The sequence below is a fragment of the Rhinolophus hipposideros genome, assembly GCF_964194185.1.
Source record: "Rhinolophus hipposideros genome assembly, chromosome: 11".
NCBI lineage: Eukaryota > Metazoa > Chordata > Mammalia > Chiroptera > Rhinolophidae > Rhinolophus > Rhinolophus hipposideros.
This window is the reverse complement of record NC_138057.1, coordinates 50,634,755-50,657,894: the sequence shown is the minus strand read 5'-3', so window position 1 is coordinate 50,657,894 and position 23,140 is coordinate 50,634,755. Positions and strand designations below refer to the sequence as shown.

Below are 23,140 nucleotides of genomic sequence, written 5' to 3'. Positions count from 1 at the left end.
ATGAAAAGAAACAAACAAAAATCTGGACTTGCTTAAAATCTGCATAAAGATTCTATAACCAACTTTAGTATCACAGTTTTAATAACTATGGTTTCTATAAACTGAAAATATGCCTCACAACAACTTCATTGTAACACCCTCAGTATATAGATAGAAGAACTCCCCTATGAAGTTTTAATATTTTGGCTTGTAAATTTAAATTATAGGACACAATCCACAGTACATGTAAATCCAACACATATGGATTGTTTACCATATGCAAAACAGACTTCTATTCAATAGAAAGAATTGCGTAAGATAAAGTCGCCTATCTCTTGTTCTAAAATTAAAGATAAGATTCCATTTTTTAAAAAATTAGAGGTATAACTATATAATGCGCAAAAATCTTACATGTACAACCCAAATTTAGACATATGCAGATATACAACCACATCAAGATATCAGAACGTTTTTTTTAATCGAGGGTAAAATTTTAATAAAGTCAATACCAAATAATACATTCTAGAATTTGGCTCAAATAAACTCTTACTTAAAATTTTAAAAAATATTCTAAAACGCTATATTATTGTTAGATGTCATGAGAATGGTAAAAAAAAAAAAAAGCATGAGAGAAACCAGGAGAGAGAAACTAGGTATATGTGGACAGAGATTACCTATGAGGTGTGTGGAAGAATGAAAGGTTCCGTGGTTGAGGAACCTTTGAGATGGGCCTTGAATAATGAATACAATTTTTAACAACCTAAGAGAAATTTAGAGTTTCCCTGGAGAAATAAACCAACATATAAATGTTAGAATAAAATATGCTTGGGTAGTTGTATTTGTTTTGTAATGTTACTGTAAACAAATGCCACAAATTCAGTGGCTTTAAACAACACAAATTTATTATTTTACAGTTCTGTAGGTCAAAGTCTGACACTGCTCTCAAAGAGCTATCAGCAATGTGTCGGCAGCAATGTATTCCTTCTCGGAGGCTCTAGGAATCCTTTTCCTTGTCCTTTCGAGCTTCTAAAGGCCACCCACATTCCTTTGCTCTTGGCCCAAATCCTTAAAGCAAGCATTGTTGTATTTCTATGGGGCTTTCTTCCAAAGTCACATATCCCCTCACTCTGATTTTCTGCTTACCTCTTCCACTTTAAAAGACCCTTGTGATTATAATGGGCCCACCTGGATAATCCAGAATAATCTCTTTATTTTAAGGTCAACTGTATGCAACCTTAATTCCTCTTTAACATGTAATCTAATACATCACCAATTCCAGAAAATAGGAGTGGACATCTCTGAGGGACCATTATTCTATTTACTAAAGTAGTGAAGAACCTAGTTTGAATGAAATACAGAGTATAAAAATTAGGCCAGGAGTATGTTACTGAGTTTAATGTGTATAAATAAAATTTGAGTAGTAGGTTGACATACAGATTTGTACTTAGAAATGACTTATTAAAAGATGAGCATCTCAACTGATGCAGACAAAGCATTTGACAAAACACAACACTATTTCATGATAAAAATACTCAGAAAACTATAAATAAAAGGGAACTATCTTCACATTTTAAAGGGTATTTATGAAACACCCAGAGCTAACATCATACTCAATGGCGAAAGTTTTCCTTCTAAAATCAAGGACAAGACAAAGATACCTACTCTCACCACTGCTATTTAACAGTGTCCCTTCAAGTTCTAGCTAAAGCAATTAGAGAAGAAAAAGAAAGGATGCGGGGAGGCATACAAACTGTAAAGGAAGAAGTAAAACTATTTCCATTTGCAAATGACAAAAATTTTCAAAGAATTCATAAGAAAGCTATTAATAAACATAGAGCTAATAAACAAATTCAACAAAGTTGCAGGATACAAGATCAACACTCTAAAGTCAGTTTTATTTCTATATACCAGCAATTACTACCTTAAAAAGGATATTAAGAAAACAATTCCATGTACAACAGCATCTAAAAGGACAAAATACCTAGGAATAAATCTAACCAAGGAGGTGAAAGACTTGTACACGAAAAAAATAGAAAACATTGCTAAAAGAAATTAAAAAAGACCTAAATAAATAGAAATATACCCTGTGTTCATGGGTAGAAAGATTTAATGTTAAGATGGCAATATTCCCCAATTTGATCTACAGATTCAACAAAATACCGATCAAATTCCTAGCTTCCCTTTCTGCAGAAATTGACAAACTGATCCTAAAATTTACATGGAAATTTAAGGGACCCACAATGGCTAACTCAATCTTGAAAAAGAATAAAGTTAGAAGACTCACAATTCCTGATTTCAAAACTTACTATAAAGCTACAGTCAACAAGACAGTTTACAATTAGCATAATGATAGACCAATGGAATCCACAAAGAATCCACAAAAAACCTATACATCTATGATCAACTGATTTTTGGCAAGGATGCTAATTAAGTCCACTCAATGGGAAAATAAGTCTCTTCAACAAATGGTGCCTGGACAACTGGACTTTCAAAAGCAAAAGAATCAAGTTGGACTCTCCTATCTTACATCACATACAAAATTAAATAAAAAATCTAAGAGCAAAAACCGTAAAACTCTTAAAAAGAAACAGGGATAAATTTTCATGACCTTCGGTTTGGTCACAGATTAGATATGATACCAAAAGTATGAGCAACAACAACAAAAAATAAGACTTCATCAAAATGAAAAGCTTTTGTGCAAAGGACATTATTAATAAAGTGAAAAAACAAACTATAGGTACGGGGGGGGGGGGTAATAGTTGCAAGCCATATATCTGATAAGGATTTAAGATCCATACAACTCAAAGACAAAAAGACAAACCAGCCATATAAAAAATGGGAAAAGGACTTGAACAGACATTTCTCCAAAGAAGATACGTGAGTGGCCGATAAGCACATGAATGTTCAGCATCATTAGTCATTAGGAAAATGCATATCGAAATGAGGTATCACTTCACATCCTGTTAGGATGGCCATTAATTTTTTTAAAAAAAGGAAAATAAGTGTTAGGGAGGATGTGGAGAAACTGAAACCCTCATAAATTGCTGGAGGGAACATGAAATGGTTCGTCTGCTGTAGGACAGTTAGTTTGGCAGTTCCTCAAAAAGTAAAACCTAGAATTACCATTTGTCCTGCAATTACATCCCTAGGTATATAAACAAAAGAACTGAAAAAGGTATTTAAACAAGTACATGTAAACATGTGGTCACAGCAGCATTATTTACATATTCAAAAGATGGGGACAGACCAAATGCCCATCAATGGATGAATGGATAAACAAATTGTGACATATACATACAATGGAATATTATTTAGCAATAAAGAGAAATGAAGTACTAATACATGCTATACAAGATGGACGACCTTCCAAAACATTATGCTAAGTGAAAACCAGACACAGAGGGTCACATATTGCATGATTCCATTTATACAAAATATCTAGAGACAGAAAGCTGACTGTCTCTATTCTAGATATTTCGTATAAATGGAATCATGCAATGTGTGACCCTCTGTGTTGTCAGACTAGGGGAAAATAGGAATGGGAAGAAACTGCTTAAGAGCTCGGGCGTGATGGAGATGCTGTACAGAGGTGAGTTGCACAACTTGGGAATGTAGTAAATGCCACCGAATTGGGTTCACTTTAAATGGTTAATTTTATGTATGTGAATTTCACTGCAATAAATTATTTTTAAAAGTAGGGGGTGGAGGGGGAAGGAAAGACGAAGAGAAGAAGGGGGAGGAGAACAACAAGAAGAAGAAAATTCTAGGCCTCCAGAAAGGCAGTTCTAAAATGTAAACTGAAAGCTATCTAGAATAGCCCCCATTCAAATTCAATTAAACTGCAATCTCCAGTATCATTTATTTTTAACAACATCACATGATTCTGATATACAGCCAAATTTGGGCACATTACTCCCTAGAGAAACTTCTTCTCCAGACCTTAAAGTTAGAGAGAATGCATTAGTTCTGCAAATCCTTGAACACAACTACAAAACATACATAAAATCCTGCTTGTCACAAATTATTTAAAAACCAGAGCCCAACTCGAAAAAGGACAAATTTGGTGGCCTAAATATTAGCATGTTCTAAATGGCGGCTACTGTACCTATAGTTAAATCCTTAAGGTATGTTTATTCTCGTAGAGCAAACTGGTATTTTAATTTTTTTAAGGAAAAAAGCAAAATCTAAATAAGCACACAGAATTCAAACTTTCAATAACATGTGTTATTAAATCACCTTTGCTAGGTAAAATTTCAACACAAATGAGAGTCAAAATCTTCTGGTTTCTGTTGACTTTCTACCTTATGTATTTGGTTCATATAAACCAAGATGAAACTCACATACAGACTTTGGGAGTTCTACGGGAACATTCTATAAAACTTTAATTTTTTAGAACTACAGAAAATTTTACAAGTCAATCAATAGTGACTTTTTCAAAAGATAAAGACAATTAAAAAGAAAACAAATATATTTTACCAGTTACCAAAGAGAAGTTATTTTTGTCAATTTATCCTAGTAGCTAAGACAAATAAAATATATTAGGTTATACTTTCTAAAATATAAGCATTCATATTCATTTTAAGAATTTTTAAATGAATTCAAAGAGAAATGATTTATTCAGGTCCCTTTTTAAAAGACCACTGACTAAAATTATGTAAATTGTAACCATTTATCAAATGAACATTAAAAAATTAACACAATAGGACCAGCCCGGTGGCTCAGGTGGTTAGAGCTCCATGCTCCTAACTCCAAAGGCTGCTGGTTCGATTCCCACATCAGCCAGTGGGCTCTCAACCAAAAGGTTGCCAGTTCAATTCCCCGCAAGGGATTGTGGGCAACGACCTCTGCAACTAAGATTGAACACAGCAGCTTGAGCTGAGCTGTCACTGAGCTCCCGGATGGCTCAGTTGGTTGGAGAGCGTCCTCTCAACCACAAGGTTGCTGGTTCGACTCCCGCAAGGGATGGTGGGCTTTGCCCCCTGCAACTAGCAATGGCAACTGGACCTGGAGCTGAGCTGCACTCTCCACAACTAAGATTGAAAGGACAACAACTTGACTTGGAAAAACGTCCTGGAAGTACACACTGTTCCCCAATAAAGTCCTGTTCCCCTTCCCCAATAAAAATCTTTAAAAAAAAAAAAAATTAACACAATAAATAATGTAACAAAATCTTAACACAGCACTGAGCACTTTTATGTGAGTTAAGATCACAGAGTTCAAGCATATTTTTTCTGGTGATTTAACAACATAATACAGAAATAGTGTGTCTCACCTAGAAGAATAGAGAGCAGCCAAGGACAAGTAATATATGTTTTAAGTTCCCCATTCCATACTTTATTCTAAATAAAGTCTGTAGTTTACTTAATAGTAGTGTTCCAAAGTTAAAGTCTTAGTTTTGATGGTTAAGATATTAAAATTCAAGGAATCTGAGTAAAAGGTGTATGAGAATTTTCTGTACAATTTTGGAAACTCTTCACATCTAAAATTATTTCAAAATAATTTTTTTAAAAAGTAGGTTTAAACTTAATATTTTTAGTATGCTTATAACACCTAGGTATCGAAATCAAAGCATTTTAATAAAAACCATTCTAAATACTATAGAACTTTTAAATTTCATATTTAAAATTTATGAGTTTAAGAAAAATGAACTAAAGCAGTTTTGTCCTAGTTGTGAAATATCATCAGAGAATGCAATATTATAACTTTGTAATAAATTCTAATGTGATTTCTTTGGTTTCATTATTTAATTCCTGGATGGAATAACCATTAAAATAAATTCTCAGAGATATCAAAGAAATACCACAGAAGCTCTAAAGATAATTCCATTAAACAAAGAATATAATTTAATCAAAGAGAAAGAAACATATGTTCAATCAAAGGAGGTGAAGTAGAACCAGGTAAGCTACCATTTGTTTTACTACTTAAAAATAATTTTACTGTTATTAAAAAGGGAGTAAACCCTTATTACAAAATCTTGCTATTTCAAGGATTCAAATGTACTTTCAGTCAAATTACACTTCTTGCGAACATAATGATGTACGTAGAATACAGAAAGACCATACATGGGGATGGCAAGGGAGGAAGGGTAGAAAAAGGATGGTTAATTTTATGTCAACATGACTGGGTTAAGCGATGCTCAGATAGCTGATAAAACATTGTTTCTGGGTGTGTCTGTGAGGGTGTTTCTGGAAGAGATTAGTATTTGAATCAGCAGACGGAGTAAAGAAGATCCGCCCTCATCAAATGTGGCAGGCATCATCCAATCAGTTGAGGGCCCGAATAAAACAAAAATGTGGAGGTAGAACAAATTCTCTCTCCCTTCTTGAGCTGGGACATCAGAACTCCTGGTTCTCGGGCCTTGAGACCCTGGAACTTACACAAGCTACTCCCTGGGTGACAGGACTCTGGGCTCCAACAGGGAGTTACCCTATTGGCTCCCCCTAGTTTTACAGTTTGCAGAGGGCAGATTGCGGGAATTCTCAGACTTTAAGAACCATGTAAGCCAATTCTTTTAATAAATCTCCTCATATAGTATATCTCTATATGTCCCATTGGTTCTCTTACTCTGGAGAACCCTAATACAGTATGCTTGCTTTTACCTCATCTTTTCTGTGTAATTTAAATATATAATTTATAATTATGGATTTATTATGCAGGACCTCTAGCTACGTCCAGTTCTTTCAGTTTTTGAAAAGCTGATTATGGGTCTTATCTATTTTATTCCTAATGGCCTATCATCCATCTAAATAATTATAAACTTCATAAACTATGCATAATTAGTTAGGCCCATTCACCATTTATATAGCCTAAATTTTATTATTCCAAAAAGTAATGGTTCTGTAGATTTGGCAATAACCTTTTAAAAAACTTGTAAGAGACAGCAAAGCGCTAGCTACCTAGCTCTCTCTCCTCAAGCCACATGAGGACACAGAGATAAGCCAGGAGGAGAGTTGTCACCATAAACCAACCATGCTGGCCCCTTGATCTTAAGACTTCTAGCTTCCTGAACTATGAGAAAACACATTTCTGTTGGTTAAGCCACCCACCTGTGGTATTTTATGGGAGACAAGCTAAGATGACATGTCTTAGGAAAAGCACAAAATAGACCCATTAATAGGGTCTATTTTTAATCATTATTTAAAACAGTAACATTTAAAAATACCATACCCTAATGATAACAGAATAGTACCCAAATTGCTACCTCCTTACAATGTTGGTGGCTATAGAGATTAGGGTAATGTTTTGAGAATCATTTGGGTCTAGAATCAAGAATAACTCTTCAAAACTAGAACCTTAGTGAAATAGCAAAATATTTTCCTATTGCTACCAAGTAGCCTAAAATACACTCTTACTGTCACCTTTATTTAATGGCTGCATTGATGACATTTATCTGTGAGCAATGTACAGGAAAAATGGTTTGTATACTACTTCAAAAAAAATATCTTTGTTATTTAAAAAATAAAGCTCCATGCTATGTTCTATAACTCACTAGTACTAAAAGGATCATCAAATATTAAGTATTTCTGTGTACTTTTCATTCAATTTGTGGTAAACCTAAAACTAGTCTAAAAATTAGTTTATTATTTAAAAAATGTAAATAAATAAATAAATAAATAATAAAGAGTAGTGAGATTTTGTGTTGCCATAGATGTCACGTTTGAAGAAAATGTGTACAAAAACCTCATTTTAATACATGGCATGTGAAGCAAATGGGGTACACTGGCCGTCTCCTGATCACACAACATGTAACCAGGAAACTATTTTTCAGCTCATTCAACAGAAAGGCGTAGACTGTACAGTATAATCATTGATGACAAGTTACATTTCTTTTGTTCTCCAAGTTTCCACTTGATATTTATAAATTTCACAAACATGGCAATGGTACAGTGAATGTTAAAATAATTAAATTCACTCATATAACACAGCAGTATTTATCACTTTTGGGGCTATAGTAATGTGTCCGCGGGCATCGCTAACAAAACCGTAACCAAAGCTCTTGTGATTTTTAAAACTACACAATAAACTATTTTCTACCAGTAATAGTCTATAATATTTATAGTGCTCATAAAGTTAACATACCAAAAACCCTTTCAATTCCTATATTTTGGAATTTAGGCTTTTGCTTTTGTATTTTTGCTTTTTCTTATCATTGTTCATCCCTTTAAACCCCAGTTATAAGTAGCTCTATAGTAAACATTTTGGTGACTAGAGAAACCTGACATCAAGATTCCTTGTATTCTACCACAGGTGGGTGAGTAAAGAGCAACTTCCAAGAATATCCCTTTGGCCAAGAACCATGAGCCCTTACGATCTCTAAAATCACAAATACTGACATGCGCCCTCAAAAAGTTCAGTTCTGAAACCATTTCCAGAGTGTAGCAAAAGTAAATTAATTAATGTAACAAGCATTTCTTATGAACCCTTTGATTGCATCAAATTTAATTCCTAACTCTGACATCACTTCTTTTAAAACAAAACATTTATGGCATGGAAACAACTGCATATTTTATAAGATAGGCATGCATTATTTTATTGTTAGAATTTTTATTATGAATATGAAAAATATTTTTTAAATAATGATCCAATACTAAATCTTATACAAATAGCTTACCTAGGTAGTTTAAAAAACAAAACAAAACAAAACAAAAAACAGTAGAAAGGTAGTTAACCTACACTTTCTTCCTTCAGAGCTCCGAATCTTTTATTCCTTTTGAGGAGTTTGAAATTTAGATAACTAAGATAAAAACTAAGTGAACATATGGCTTAAGGTGAATTAGTTCTCAGTAGCAAGACAAAAACTTGAGTCTTCTCAATTGTCTTGCTATCTAAAATCTATATAATACTACATTGTTTTGAAGGCAAGAACTTCTGATTATTAAATGGACAGGGACAAAAAATATTTGTATATGTGTACTGAACTCAGTTTGAACTTATGAAACAGTGAATGGTTTCTACAGTCTCTGTCCTACAATAGAATAACTTACATAGAACACTATAAGGTATTCACTACTGTTTATTTGTATTATGATGTCAAATACTGACGATACTAAAGAAAACAATATTCTGGGAGCTTATTTCTGAAAAGGTAACTACATATCACCTTTTAGAGCACCAGTTTGTCCTGTTTTAGGAATGAAAGAAAAAAATGAAGATAATGCCTTACAGAAAAAGCAGGCTGTGAAAAACGACAAAGCTGCTCCAGTATGCTAATTTATACAGACTGAGATCTAAATTCGGGACCCTAGAGTTAAGTTCTCCATTTCTTGCTTATAAGCATTTCAAAGGCTATATAGCTGTTTCTGGAGCAAAGGTACTTCCTAATATCCATCAGGCCAAAAAGGGACTATATGACTAAGGCTGCAAATTTTAAAAAGCAATTTTAATGCTTGGACCACAGCTACAATAAAATGAGACCACTTCAGAAACCTATTGCAAAGTAAAAGATAACAGAATGGCAAAGGATATTTTAGTGGGCTCTGACATATTTTTCTGAGAAACATAATGCATCGTTATAGCATCCTTATGTTAGCCCAAAGTTAAGTATATTTCATCAACAAATGTAGAAATGATTACCCCAGGCACATGGACTTGTCCAGTAAAAGAACCTCACTTTGGATATATTCCAAAAGAGGTTCTCAACTGCTCTGCAAACCAAATATAGTAACAAACCCTCCCCCCAAAAGCTGCATCTCTGATCATAGCAACAGGTGACCCTTGCTGTGAAGTTAGAGGATCGGTACACAAATAAGTATGTATGACTATTTACTAAATTTAAAAAATGCAAATGTTAACAGATGCATTATAATCTTAGCAATTAGTAGCAAAAACTTAAAGCCTCAATCTTAAATGAACTATAATATACACTAGTAGTATGAAGTTACCCTCCATTTTGAACAATTAAACTAACGAAAAATAGGAAACCATGAATAGTCCTTTGTAGCTTTGGCACAACTACCATAGCATACTCAGATATAAAGGCTATTTTAAAAGATTGTACCTAAAAAATAAATCTCTGGAGAAATTTATGATAGATGTCTCTTACCTCATAAATGTTGGGGTGCCACATTTTGGTCAAGAATCTGAAGGTAGGTGGTGAATATGGGTAGTCAATAGGAAATTTAATATGCGCCTGAAAAGAAAACACACGAAATGCTAATAAATGAGATTACAGATTATTCACTTGCCTAGTAGTTAACTGTATTACACCGCAATGAAACAGAACTCCTTTCTATAGACTCAGGATTAAAATAACTCCTATATATTTTGTTAGCCCAAATACCAGAGTTAAGGTTAATTAGCATATTCTTGCAGCATCTCTTCAAATATTTATAAGAGTTTATGTTAAATCACCAAAACTCAATAGCCATATAATTTTTAATTGAACTCACGTGAATGAAAACAGTAATATGGTGTGTCACATTAGTTATTACATTTTATTTTTATAACAAAAACAATTAATACAAGCTTATGATACACAATACAGAACAAAGTTGTTTTTTTGTTCACATAATTTAATCACTACCCAGAAATAATAAATGCTACCATTTTGATAAAAGCTACTTACAGTAGATTTTTGGTGCATACATATACTTATTTCTTTACAAAACTTATTTTCAAAAATTCGAAAATACTGTATTTTATAATCTGTTTTTTCCATCTATATCATATCATAAACATGTTCCTATGTCATAAAATTATCTTCAAAGGTATAATTGTTGGTATCTGTATAATGTTCCATCAAATGGATATATAGAGGAATCATTTTTAAAAAAACATTTATTTTGGGGGCATTTGGGTTATTTTTAATCTTTTGCTATTATAAATATTGTTGCAGTGAATGTCATTGGCAGTACCCCATATTTCAAATACAAAGAAATCCAGAAAGTTTCATCTAACAATACCAGTAAAAGAGTGCGAGGAAAGGTAAGAAAGAACAAGCTAAGTGTAAATATGCTAAGGACATTAGTGAAAATGGTAGTCAGGATCCTCAAAAATTCGTTCTTTGATAAAAGCAATGAAAAAACTGGCAAAATTATAAGAATCAACTTCTTCAGAATCTAGAAAATAACCAAAGGCTTGCAGCAATTCAGGGAGCATCTAATTCAAGAAAAACAGCTGAGGGCCCGCCCAGAGGCTCAGCTGGTTAGAGCTCCATGCTCCTAACTCCAAAGGCTGCCGGTTCGATTCCCACATGGGCCAGTGAGCTCTCAACCACAAGGTTGCCAATTCGATTCCTCGACTTCCACAAGGGATGATGGTGGGCTGCGCCCCCTGCAACTAGCAACGGCAACTGGGCCTGAAGCTGAGCTGCGCCCTCCACAATTAAGACTGAAAGGACAACAACTTGAAGCTGAATGGCGCCCTCCACAACTAAGATTGAAAGGACAACAACCTGACTTGGAAAAAAGTCCTGGAAGTACACACTGTTCCCCAATAAAGTCCTGTTCCCCTTCCCTAATTAACAAAAAAGAAAAGAAAAAGAAAAGAAAAACAGCTGAACCTCAATAAAAACAGTAAACTCTGTGGTCTTTTAATTTGCCTTAATCTCATGTCTTGCTCTCCAGAGCCATAGTAGCCTTAAAACTAACAGCTCACATTCAAAGTGAAGACCAGAATGAGTTGCAACTTCTTCAAAACTTTACTCCCAAAAAACTGTCATACTTTGACCTTTTCTGGTGGTTCCCTATAAGACCTCACTTGCTCTTTAGGTCAAACAATAGACTAACTAAAAAATTTAGTAGAAAAACCTGGCATATGAGATTTCCATAAAGGCTTTGAAAAGCTCTGACAAATTCCTAAGAATCTAGAAGATTTTTAGTAAGAAAAATCCAGTAATTTTTACATATTAAATTTTTACTATAATAGAGAAGTACAGCATTATTCCCCCCCCCCCAAAATGTGTGCATGGCATTGGCATAAAAACAGACACAAAAATCAACAGAACAGAATAGAGAGCCCAGAAATAAACCCATGCCTATATGGTCAACTAATCTACTCATACGACAAAGGAGGCAAGAATATACAATGGGGTAAAGACAATCTCTTCAATAAAATGGTATTGAAAAAACTGTACAAATACACGAAAAAAAAATGTAACTAGATCACTTTCTTACACCATAATCAAAAATAAACTCAAAATGGATTAAAGACTTTAAGGTAAGACCCAAACCCATAAAACTAGAAGAAAACATAGGCAATAAGCTCTTTGACATCACTCTCGGAAATATTTTTTTTGGATATGTCTCCCCAGGCAAGGAAAACAGAAGAAAAATATACAAATGGGACTACATCAAACTAAAACAATTTTGCACAGCAAAGGAAACCATCAACAAAACAAAACGATAGCCTACTGAATGGGAGAAGATATTCACCAATGATACATCAGATAAGGAGTTAATATCCCAAATATATAAAGGAACGCCCACTTAACATCGACTTAACACCAAAAAACCCCAAACAATCCAATTAAAAAATGGGCAGAGAACCTGAACAGATATTTCTCCAAAGAGGACATACAGATGGCCAATAGACATATGAAAAGATGCTCAATGTCAATAATCATCAGGAGAAAACAAATTAAAAACCACAATGAGATACCACCTCACAGCTGTCAGAATGGCTATCATCAAAAAATCAACGAACAACAAGTGTTGACCAGGATGTGGAGAAAAGGGAACCCTTGGGCACTGTTGGTGGGATTACAAATTGGTGCAGCAATTATGGAAAACGGTACAGAGGTTCCTCCAAAAATTAAAAACAGAACTCACATGATCTAACAATCCCACTTCTGGGTATTTATCCAAAGAAATTCAAAACACTAATTCGAAAAGAGATCTGCACCCCTATGCTCACTGCAACATTAGTTACATAGCCAAGATATGGAAGCAACCTCAGTGTCCATCGGAAGACGAATGGACAAAGAAAATGTGGTACATATACACAAAGGAATATTACACAGCCGTAAAAAAGAATGACATCTTACCATTTGCAACAACACAGATGGACCTAGAATGTATTTTGCTTAGTGAAATAAGTCAGAGAAAGAAAAATACTGTATGATTTGCTTATATGTGGAATCTAAAAAACAATAAACGAACAAACAAAAGAGATACAAACTCGTAGATACAAAGAACAAATTGGTGGTCGCCAGATGGGGCAGGATGGGTGGAAAAGGTGAAAGAGATTAAGAAGTACAAATTGCCAGTTACAAAAACAGTCACAGTATGTAAAAGACAGCATAGGGAATATAGTCAATAACACTAATAATTATGTATGGTGTCAGATGAGTACTAGACTTACCAGGGTGATTGCTTTTTAAGGTATACAATGTCTAATCACTATGTTGTACACCGGAAACTAATACAATATCGTATGTCAACTGTAATTGAAACATACATTTTAAAAAAAGAAATGCAGGAAATAAATCTGAAAGATTACACCTAAAAATATACAATTGTTAGAGAAGTAATTTAGATTCTGAGAGAGACTTTTTTCAGGCAACTCCTTATATCTTTCTTCACTAATGTGCAAACTCACAAGGACAAGTACCTCCAAAATAGTTTCTGTATCATTACTGCATATGCCTTCTCTAAAATGCTCAGAGCACTCTTAAGTGTACCCTCAATGAAATCACTGTACTCACCAGACATCTATTTTCAGTTATTCAGAAACTGAGCATTTATGCTAATATTTTCAACTTTTCAATCATTCAACACATTGCTAGAAACCTATCAGGTTGTCAGGTACCAATGGTGGGAGGTGGGAAACAAAGATAGTTATAACACTACCCCTACCCTGGAATGGCTATGGTCTAACTGAAAAAATAGACATGCAAATAAATGATTACAAATTAAGTGCTCTCCTAGGTGCTAGAGAGCAATGTGAAAGAAATGCAAACTCTGTCTGAGATGATTTGGGAAGATTTACACAAGGGTGCTGCTACTTGAGCCAAATTGAGGCCAAAGTGAAAAGGGGACCTAAAAACAGAAGGAAAAGAATGTAGATAGGCTTACATATGAGAACAAAGGCAGAGACAGTAGGAATAAACAAAAGAAGACTTACTTTGATACATCTAGGAAGTATAATCAATGAGACCTAGTGATTGACTTGATTTTGGGAATAAAGGAAAGGGAAAAATCAAGGACAATTTTCAGAAAACTATTATCAGTTGTCTGGATTGAAGAAATAGGTGAAAATGACAAGTGGAAGTGGTGATAAATAATACTTCTAAGGGCTTACCAGGTGGCAGGCATTGGGCTAAATGCTTTATATACATCATTTTTTTTCTTTACTCAGTTGTTAAGTTAAAAAGTGAGTTGTATGGGGTGGCTGGATGGCTCAACTGGTTAGAGCGAGAGCTCCGAACAACAGAGTTGCCGGTTCAATCCCCGCATGGGATGGTGGGCTGCGCCCCCTGCAACTAAAGACTGAAAACGGCGACTAGACTTAGAGCTGAGCTGCGCCCTCCACAACAAGACTGAAGGACAATGACTTGGAGCTGATGGGCCCTGGAGAAACACGCTGCTCCCCAATAAAATGTATTAAGAAAAAGTTTTTGAGTCGTATATGTAGCCACAAATATAGATGATCTATTAATTGAGGAACAGAGTCCACGTCTTTGACTACCAAGAAGCACTTCCCCGTGTTTATCATTTTGTCTTCTCCAACCATTTTTTTTCCTGGACTTCTCCAATTCCGCTGTCTCCTCATGCTCTAGCTTTTCTGCCCGCCCTTTCTCACACTCCTTAGCTCCTCTCAAGATCTTTTTAACTTAATATGCTCTCAGTATAACTTTCCCTGGCTCGCTATTCTCCCCAACTATGACACATACAAAAAACGAAAAATATCTGGGCAAAGAAAAAGAGACCAAAAAGTAATTTAGAAAATAAAATAACACATTGGCTTGGAACAAAATTTTAATAACCCCTAATGTGTAGTATTAAAGTTAATTTTATCCTACTAATTATTTTCATTCAAAATTTCATCCATGACAAAAAAACATACGAATAGTAAAATGTATTCTAACTATTCCTGCTACCTGGATATTAACATACTATTAAATAGGTTAAAAAGAAGTTTCCCTGTCCTAAACACAACTATACTTGGTAATAGTTCAGTTGACACCAAATGTAGTGTTTACTGCTGCATTTGGATTCGTGCCCAGAGTTTGTGTGAGATGAGGACATTCCCACTGAGTTTTTCTGCTATGTCATCAGCTTACATCTGCTATAGGATAACGTTTCCAACATGACAGCAAAAGAAATCAAAACATGTTTTCTTATTAACTTGCTGAAAGTTTCAAAAGTCTGCCAACCACCAATATAAACTTTAAAATTGTTCAGTAATAGTATGTGAAGAATAAAGTGAGTACTATACCTAGTGATACTGTAATATGTGCCACAGGCTTTAAAGTTAAGAAACTATGAGTCTTGATTGATTAAAAATACCAATCTAAAAAATTTAATTTAGAATTACTATAATACTACATCTAATTATCCTAAAATTAAAATGAACTATAAATAACAGAAAATCCCCAATTCTCTTACTGAACTCCAAATGGGATAACACAAAGACATCAACATTTTGGAAGCTGGAAAGCAGAAGGGTAAATGGTAACTAATTTAGAAGAATCAAAGAGAATTTAAAACCAGGTTGATGGTCAGGAAGCAAAGGAGTAGGCTTCCTTCCTTCCTTCCACAGAACCACGGCAAAATTCAGAAATTAGAGACACCAAGTGAAGTAGTGCTGAAAACAGGAGGACCGGTCAAAAGTCTGTATCAAGAGTAGTCAGATCCCTAGAATCTCGCCCTGTGCTGATCAGTGACTAGACCACACCACAGTAACAGAGGGTGAGATTTACTCTCCACCATGGTTGAACCGAGTAGAGCTGAGTGTGGGGAAAACAAACTGAGAACAGGGAAAATCTCACTATTAAATGGTAAGATCCTGGAATTCCTTTTTCCACCTGGGTCTAAAAAGGCTGGCAATCAGGCCTATACATGATAGGTAGAAAAAAGGATTCTTCTTTGAGGTAGTTGACCATCCCCCACAGAAAAAAACAAAAACAAAACAAAACATGTCAATTATACCGCAATACAGTGACTTGAAAGAAAAAAATTAAAAGATATAACACCTTGAAGCAAAAAAACCTCAAAAAATGTAATGTTCTCAGAACGTTAAGAAACAGAATCCGTATAATAAGGAGGTCAAAGATGGGGGGAGGGGACACTCAAATTAAAAATATTTTCAAAAAGTTAAAACTATGATAGCAAAAAGGAAATACACACATGCACATACGTGTATATGGGCTATAAGACAGAATTGAAGATACCTCCGAAAAAAGAGAAAGAAAAGCAAATATGAAAAATAAGGAGAAAAAAAATTAAAAGACCAGTCCAGGAAGGTCAACATCCATATAAGTGGAGTTTAAAAAAGGGAAAATCATTTAAGAAAAGTTTCTAAAATCAAACATACAAGTAGACAAAATCAACTGATGCCCAACACAATGAATGAAAAAAACCTACACCAAGACATATCATTGTGAAATTTCAAAACATTGGGGACAAAAAGAAGAGCCTATAAGATTCAGAAGAGCCTATAAGATTCCACAGAGTATTTACACAATGTTATGTGTCAATTATATCTCAATGAAACTGTGAGGGGGGAAAGGTTCCATAGAGAAAAAAAATCTTATCATATGAGACTTCTCGACAGCAACACTGGAGAGAGGACAATGCCCTTAACATTCTGTGGAACAATTATTTTAAACCTCTCACTCTACACTCAGCAAAGCTATCATTCAATTATAAAGATCAAATAAATGCATTTTTAGATATGTTAAGTCTCAACATTACCTCCCAATGGTATCCTTTCTTGGAAGCTATCAAAACAGATGCTTCACTGCCCTCCCCCCAAAGCCATAAGTATGTACAATACCCAACAGGATCTATAAAGTATTATAATCGGTAAGTAATTTAGAAGAGCACTGAATACAAAGTAATTACACAAAAATTAAACAGTATCATTTAAAAAAAAATCTATAGCATCGTTACAATAGCCAAGATATGAAAACAACCTAAACTGTCCATAACAGATGAATGGACAAAGAAAATGTGGTGTGTATATGTATATGTGTACACACACACACACACACACAAATATAATACAGCCATTTAAAAAGGGGAAAACCTGCCTTCTGCAAAAACAGGTAGAGCTGAAGGGCACTTTACTAAGTGAAATAAAAACAAACATTCACAAACTCACAGATACATAGAACAGAATGGAAACTGCCAAAAGCAGGGGAGCGGGGTGTGGGGGAAAAGGTGGTCAGAAAGTACAAACTTCCAGTTATAAGTTCTGGGAATGTAATGTACACTATGGTGAATATAGTGAGCAATACTGTGCTGTACATTTGAGACTTGATAAGAGTAGATCTTAAAAGTTCTCACAAGAAAAATGTTCTGTAACTACATGAGGTGACGGATGTTAACTATATCTATTGTGGTAATCATTTCACAATATATACTCCTATTTAATCATTATGTTACACACCTTAAACTAATATAATTGTATCTCAATAAAACTGCAAAGACATTATATAGGGATAAGCCTACAGGAAAATGTGTGTGATCTTTATACTGAAAACTGTAAAACACTGATGAGAAAAATTAAAAAGACCTAAATAAGTAGAACGATATACCACGTTCATAGACTAAAACTCTCAATATTATTAAGGTGTCCACTGTCCCCAAATTGATATATAGACTGAATGAAATTCCAGTAAGTTTTCTTGTGGAAATTGATAAGCTGATACTAAAATTCATGTGGAAAATACAAAGGATATAGAACAGCCAAAAACAATCTGAAAAGGAATAAAGTTACTTGTAGACATACATCACTAGATTTGAAGACTTACCACAGAAAAAGAGATACAGAAGAAAGGTCCCAAAACAGACATATGTAAGATCACCCAGTTTACAACAAAAGCCAACACTGCAATTGAGTGACAGAAAGGATAGCATTTTCCATAAATGGTACTGGTGCAACTGGGTATCTACATAGAAAACTTAACCTTGACTCGTCTTAAATCATTTACAGATGGACCATAAACCTAAGCGCAAAATTAAAACTATAGTTTCTAGGAAGAAACATAAAAGAACATCTTCATGCTGGAAGTCTTAGGCAGAGCAATTAGACGAGGAAAAAGAAATAAAAGGTATTAAATTGGAAAGGAAGAAGTAAAATTATGTTTGCAAACGTAAGTGGAAAACCTTAAAGATTCCACACAAAACAAAAACAGAATAAACAAATTCAGCAATGTTGCAGGATACAAAATCAACATCCAAAAATCAGTTGCCAAAAAAAGTTGCATTTCTATATCAATTAATCCACAAATCAAGAAAACAATTTCGTTTACAATAGCCTCAGGATAGCAAAGAACAGCACCAGAATAAAATACTTAGGAATATACTTAACCAAGAAGGTAAAAGAAGTATACACTGAAAATTACAAAATGTTGTTGAAAGAAATTAAAGATGACACAAATAAATGAAGAGACATCCCATGTTCGTGGGTTGGAAAACTTAATATTCTTAAGATGTCAATTCTACTCAAAACGATCTACAGATTCAAAACAATCTCTATCAAAATCCCAATTATGATTTTTGCAGAAATAGAAAAATCCACCCTAAAATTCATGTGAAATCTCAAGGAACTCCAAACAACCAAAACAATCTTGAAAAGAACAATGTTGGAGGTCTCATATTTCCTGATGTTAAAACTTACTACACATAAAGCTACAGTAATCAAGACAATGTGATACCAGCATAAAGACAGACATATACATTAATGGAATAGAGAGCCCAGAGATAAACCCTCATATGTGTATGATCAAATGATTTTTTGACAAGGGGGGCAAAATCATTCAATGGGGAGGGACAGTCTTTTCAACAAATGATGATGGGAAAACTGGATATGTACATAGAAAAGAATGAAATTGGTCCCTTACTTTACACCATATACAAATATTAACTCAAAATAGATTAAAGATCTAAACATAAGACCTAAAATTATAAGACTCGTAGAAGAAAACAGGGAGAAAACGTCATGATATGGGATTTGGCAATATTTCTAGGATATGATATCAAAAGCACATCAACAAAGAAATATTAATAAACTGGGCTACATCAAAATTAAAAACTTTTAGACGTTAAATGACACTATCAACAGAATGAAAAGGCAACCCACAAAAGGGAGAAAATATTTGCAAAGCATGTAACTGATGAGGAATTAATATCCAGAATATATAATGAACTAAAACTCAACAACAAAACACCTGGATTAGAAACTAGACAACTGACTTGAATAGACATTTCGCCAAAGAAAATATACAAATGGCCAATAAGCACATGAGAAGATGTTCAACATCAACAGTCATTAGGGAAATGTAAATCGAAACCACAATGAGATACCACTGTACACCCATTAGGATGGCTGTTACCAAAACAAAACAAATGCTGGTGAGGATGTGGAGAAATTGGAAATGTTCAGTGATGGTAGAAATGTAAAATGGTGCAGACACTACACAAAACAGTGTGGTGGTTCCTCAAAAAATTAAAAATAGAATTACCACATTATGCAGCAACACAGATATTTATATACCCATGTTCACAGAAACTTATTCATCATAGCCAAATGGTGAGAGCAACCAAAGTATCCATCAATGGATAAACAAAATATAGTACATACATACAACGGACTATTCAGCTTTAAAAAGGAAGGAGATTCGGCCACATGCTAAACATGAATGACCCTAGATGATATTAGGCTAAGTGAAACAAGCCAGTCATAAGAGGACAAATACTGTATGATTCTACTTATATGAGTTACCTAGAATAGTCAAAATGAGAGAGTAAATAGAATGGCGGTTGCCAGGGATTAAGGGGAGGAGGGAATGGGGCCTTATTGTTCAATGGTTAAAGTTTCAGTTTGAGAAGATGAAAATATTCTGGATATGGATGGTGGTAACTGCTACACAACAACGTGAACGTATTTAATGCCACTGAACTGTATGTACACTTAACATATATTTTATCACACACAAAAAGAAATCTTCATGACATTGGAGTAGACAAAAATTCTTAAATAGGATTTACTAACCACAAAAAAAAACAAACACTGATAAATTTGCCTTTAAAACTAAGAACTTCCGGTTCATCAAACAACATCACTAAGACAGAGAACAAGCAAGCCATAGGGCAGGAGAAGGTATACACAATACATATATTCAACAAATGAATTGTATCCAGAGTATATAAAGAATTCCCACAAATTGGTGGTTCAGGTGGTTGGAGCGCCTGCTCCTAATGCTGAGGTCGCCAGTTTGATTCCCACATGGGCCAGTGAGCTGCGCCCTCTACAGCTAAGATAGTGAACAACAGCCCTCCCTGGAGCTGGGCGGCTGTGTGCTGCGTGGGCTACCATGTGCCGCCAGTGAGAACTGTCATGAGCTGCTGTGAGCGGCCAATCGACGACTGGCGACCAACTATGGGGGGGGGGGGGGAGGAGCGCCAGGCTCACAATACCAGCATGGGCCAGGGAGCTGTGTCCTACAACTAGACTGAGAAACAACGGCTTGAACCCAAGTGACGGTGGGGAGAAGGAGGGGGAAGAACTCCTACAAATTAATAAGAAAAAGAAAAAATAATAAAAATGGACAAAAGATTTAAACTATAAGAGGATATCCAAATGCCAAGAAATAAATTCAAAAATAAAGATAGGTGTTCAACTTCAGTAGCCATTAGCGAAATGCAAATTTACAACAGTACCTAAAATGAAAAAGATTGTCAAGGATGCAAAAGTATAATAACTCATATACTGCTTGTGAGAAGGTAAACCACTTTTAGAAAAACATTTGTTTGTATCTACTACAGCTGTACATAAGTATAGCCTATAACTCAGAAATTCCATTTCTAGATATATACCCAACAGAAAGGTTTGTATTTTCACCAAAAGCATTAATTGGAAGGTAATATACATGGTAGCAATATTCATATAGACAAAAATCTGAAGCGACCCAAATGGCCATCAATAGGAGAATGGATAAGTGAAACAGTCATTTAATAGAATACTATATAGCAGTAAGAATAAGTGATCTACAACTATACATAACAATAGGGATAAATCACATAAACATAACTTTGAAAGAAGCCAGACATAAAACAGATTCATACTTACAAATCTATTTATAATGAAATTCAAGAATAGACAAAACTAATCTATGCTTTTAGAAATCAGGATTATTCTGTGGAGTGGGAAGACAGTTCTGGAAGAGAGCACAGAAAGGGCTCTAGCAGAGATTTGATAAATTTGATAAAACTTAAAATGTTTGTCATATTTTAATTATAGAGCATTCGAATACGATAACCTTGTGTATTTGAACATTCTGAAGAGAGATTTATACTTCCGGCAGAGTTCAGAGTACTTTAGAAAAGTAAGTAAAGAGGAGTTGGGTAGGTCAATTAACTTCACCAGAAACAAAACATTGCACCTGGGGGAAAAAGGTATATGACATGGCTCAACTGGGACTATTATTTACATAGTCATACCACAACACTGAAAATTAACCTAAATCAAAGTTAAACTAAACTATGCAAGGGAAAGAGAGCTAATGTGTGTCTGTGGAATGTGGTGGTATCATAATGTAAGAAGAAATCCTTATCTTCCGTAGTAAAAATTCAATAGATAATGAACTAAAATAAAAAATAAATCAAGAAACAGCAATACAAATATTTAGAAATACAGAAGACATGTAGAAAAGCAGAAGACATTTGAAAAGTTTCAAATTAGTTGTCTTTGGGGAGAAGTGTTCAGGGGTAGAAAGGGAATAGTGCAAGTGATTATACATTATTACTTTACAAACCATTTTCATGTATTACTTTGACAACAACTTTAAAAAATAGATTTAACTGTTAATAACAATTATGTAGCATTTTTGCCACTCCAATTATATAACCTAGGCTCTAAAGATGATGGGACACTTGACAGCCAGGATAAAACACCTGGGTTCTTGATCTTCTGAACACAGGAGCTCCAAGCAAAAGCCTGCATGCTTTCAGTCACAAGAAAAGGCATTCCAGTGCTAAGGAATTCTTCCTCTCAGCTCTTTCAGCCCTTATTAACATAGTATCTTTAGTACCTCATATGTTTACATTTATGAACAGTAGCAGATAAAATTACTAATTTTGACACTATACTAGGAGAGTGTACCGAAGACAAATTAAAAATGGTTATACATAACCAATTTTAAAAGGTGCAGTGCGTAAGATAAAAATAAGTACCAATTATATTCTTTCTAAAAATTTCATGAACTTTTTTTTTTTTTAACAGGACTTTATTGGGGAAAAGTGTGTATTTCCAGGGCTTTTTCCAAGTCAAGCTGTTGTCCTTTCAGTCTTAGTTGTGGAGGGCACAGCCAAGCTCCAGGTCCAGTTGCTGTTGTTAGTTACAGGGGGCACAGCCCACCACCCACCATGGCAGTCGAACCCGCAATATTGTGGCTGAGAGGATGCGCTCCAACCAACTGAGCCATCTGGCAGGCAGCTCAGCGCAAGGTGTCCTGTTCAATCTTAGTTGCATGGGGTGCTGCCCACCATCCCATGGAGGGAGTGGAGGAGTCGAACCAGCAACCTTGTGGTTGAGAACCTACTGGCCCATGTGGGAATCGAACAGGCAGTCTTCAGCGTCAGGAGCACAGAGCTTCAACCACCTGAGCCACCAGGCCGACCCCTCATGAACAACTTTTTAATTCCATCATGTACTTTCTCTAGGTATCACACCAAAAGTTAAAGATCCTAAAGGAAATGATTGATGAATTCTATAACATGATACAAATTAAACAACGTTTGTGACTTCTGACAAGAAGTTAATATCTTTATAAAAGAGTGCTTCTAAATCAAGGCATGACGACAAACCTATATATAGTAAAACAGGCCAAGGACATGAACAAGCCAAAAAGGAGAAATATACTCTACCTAGAAGCCTATTCATGGATTCTGTATAACTTCTGAGAAGCTTATATAGAAAACCACTCCTATATACAAAATGAGTCAGCAACTTTTTAAAAATACAGGATAATATTCTTTGTGTACAGCAGTAAGAAATG

At 34.7% G+C, this 23,140-nt stretch overlaps 1 protein-coding gene across 1 annotated transcript in view; it reads right to left on the bottom strand.

Annotated features, from left to right (window-relative positions):
- Positions 1–23,140, bottom strand: part of UBE2R2 (ubiquitin conjugating enzyme E2 R2) — an 84,406-nt gene that overhangs the window by 15,474 nt on the left and 45,792 nt on the right. The window contains exon 2 of the mRNA XM_081065434.1: positions 10,022–10,108. Within this exon, the coding sequence (XP_080921560.1) occupies positions 10,022–10,108 (87 nt within the window). The remainder of the gene's footprint in view (positions 1–10,021; positions 10,109–23,140) is intronic.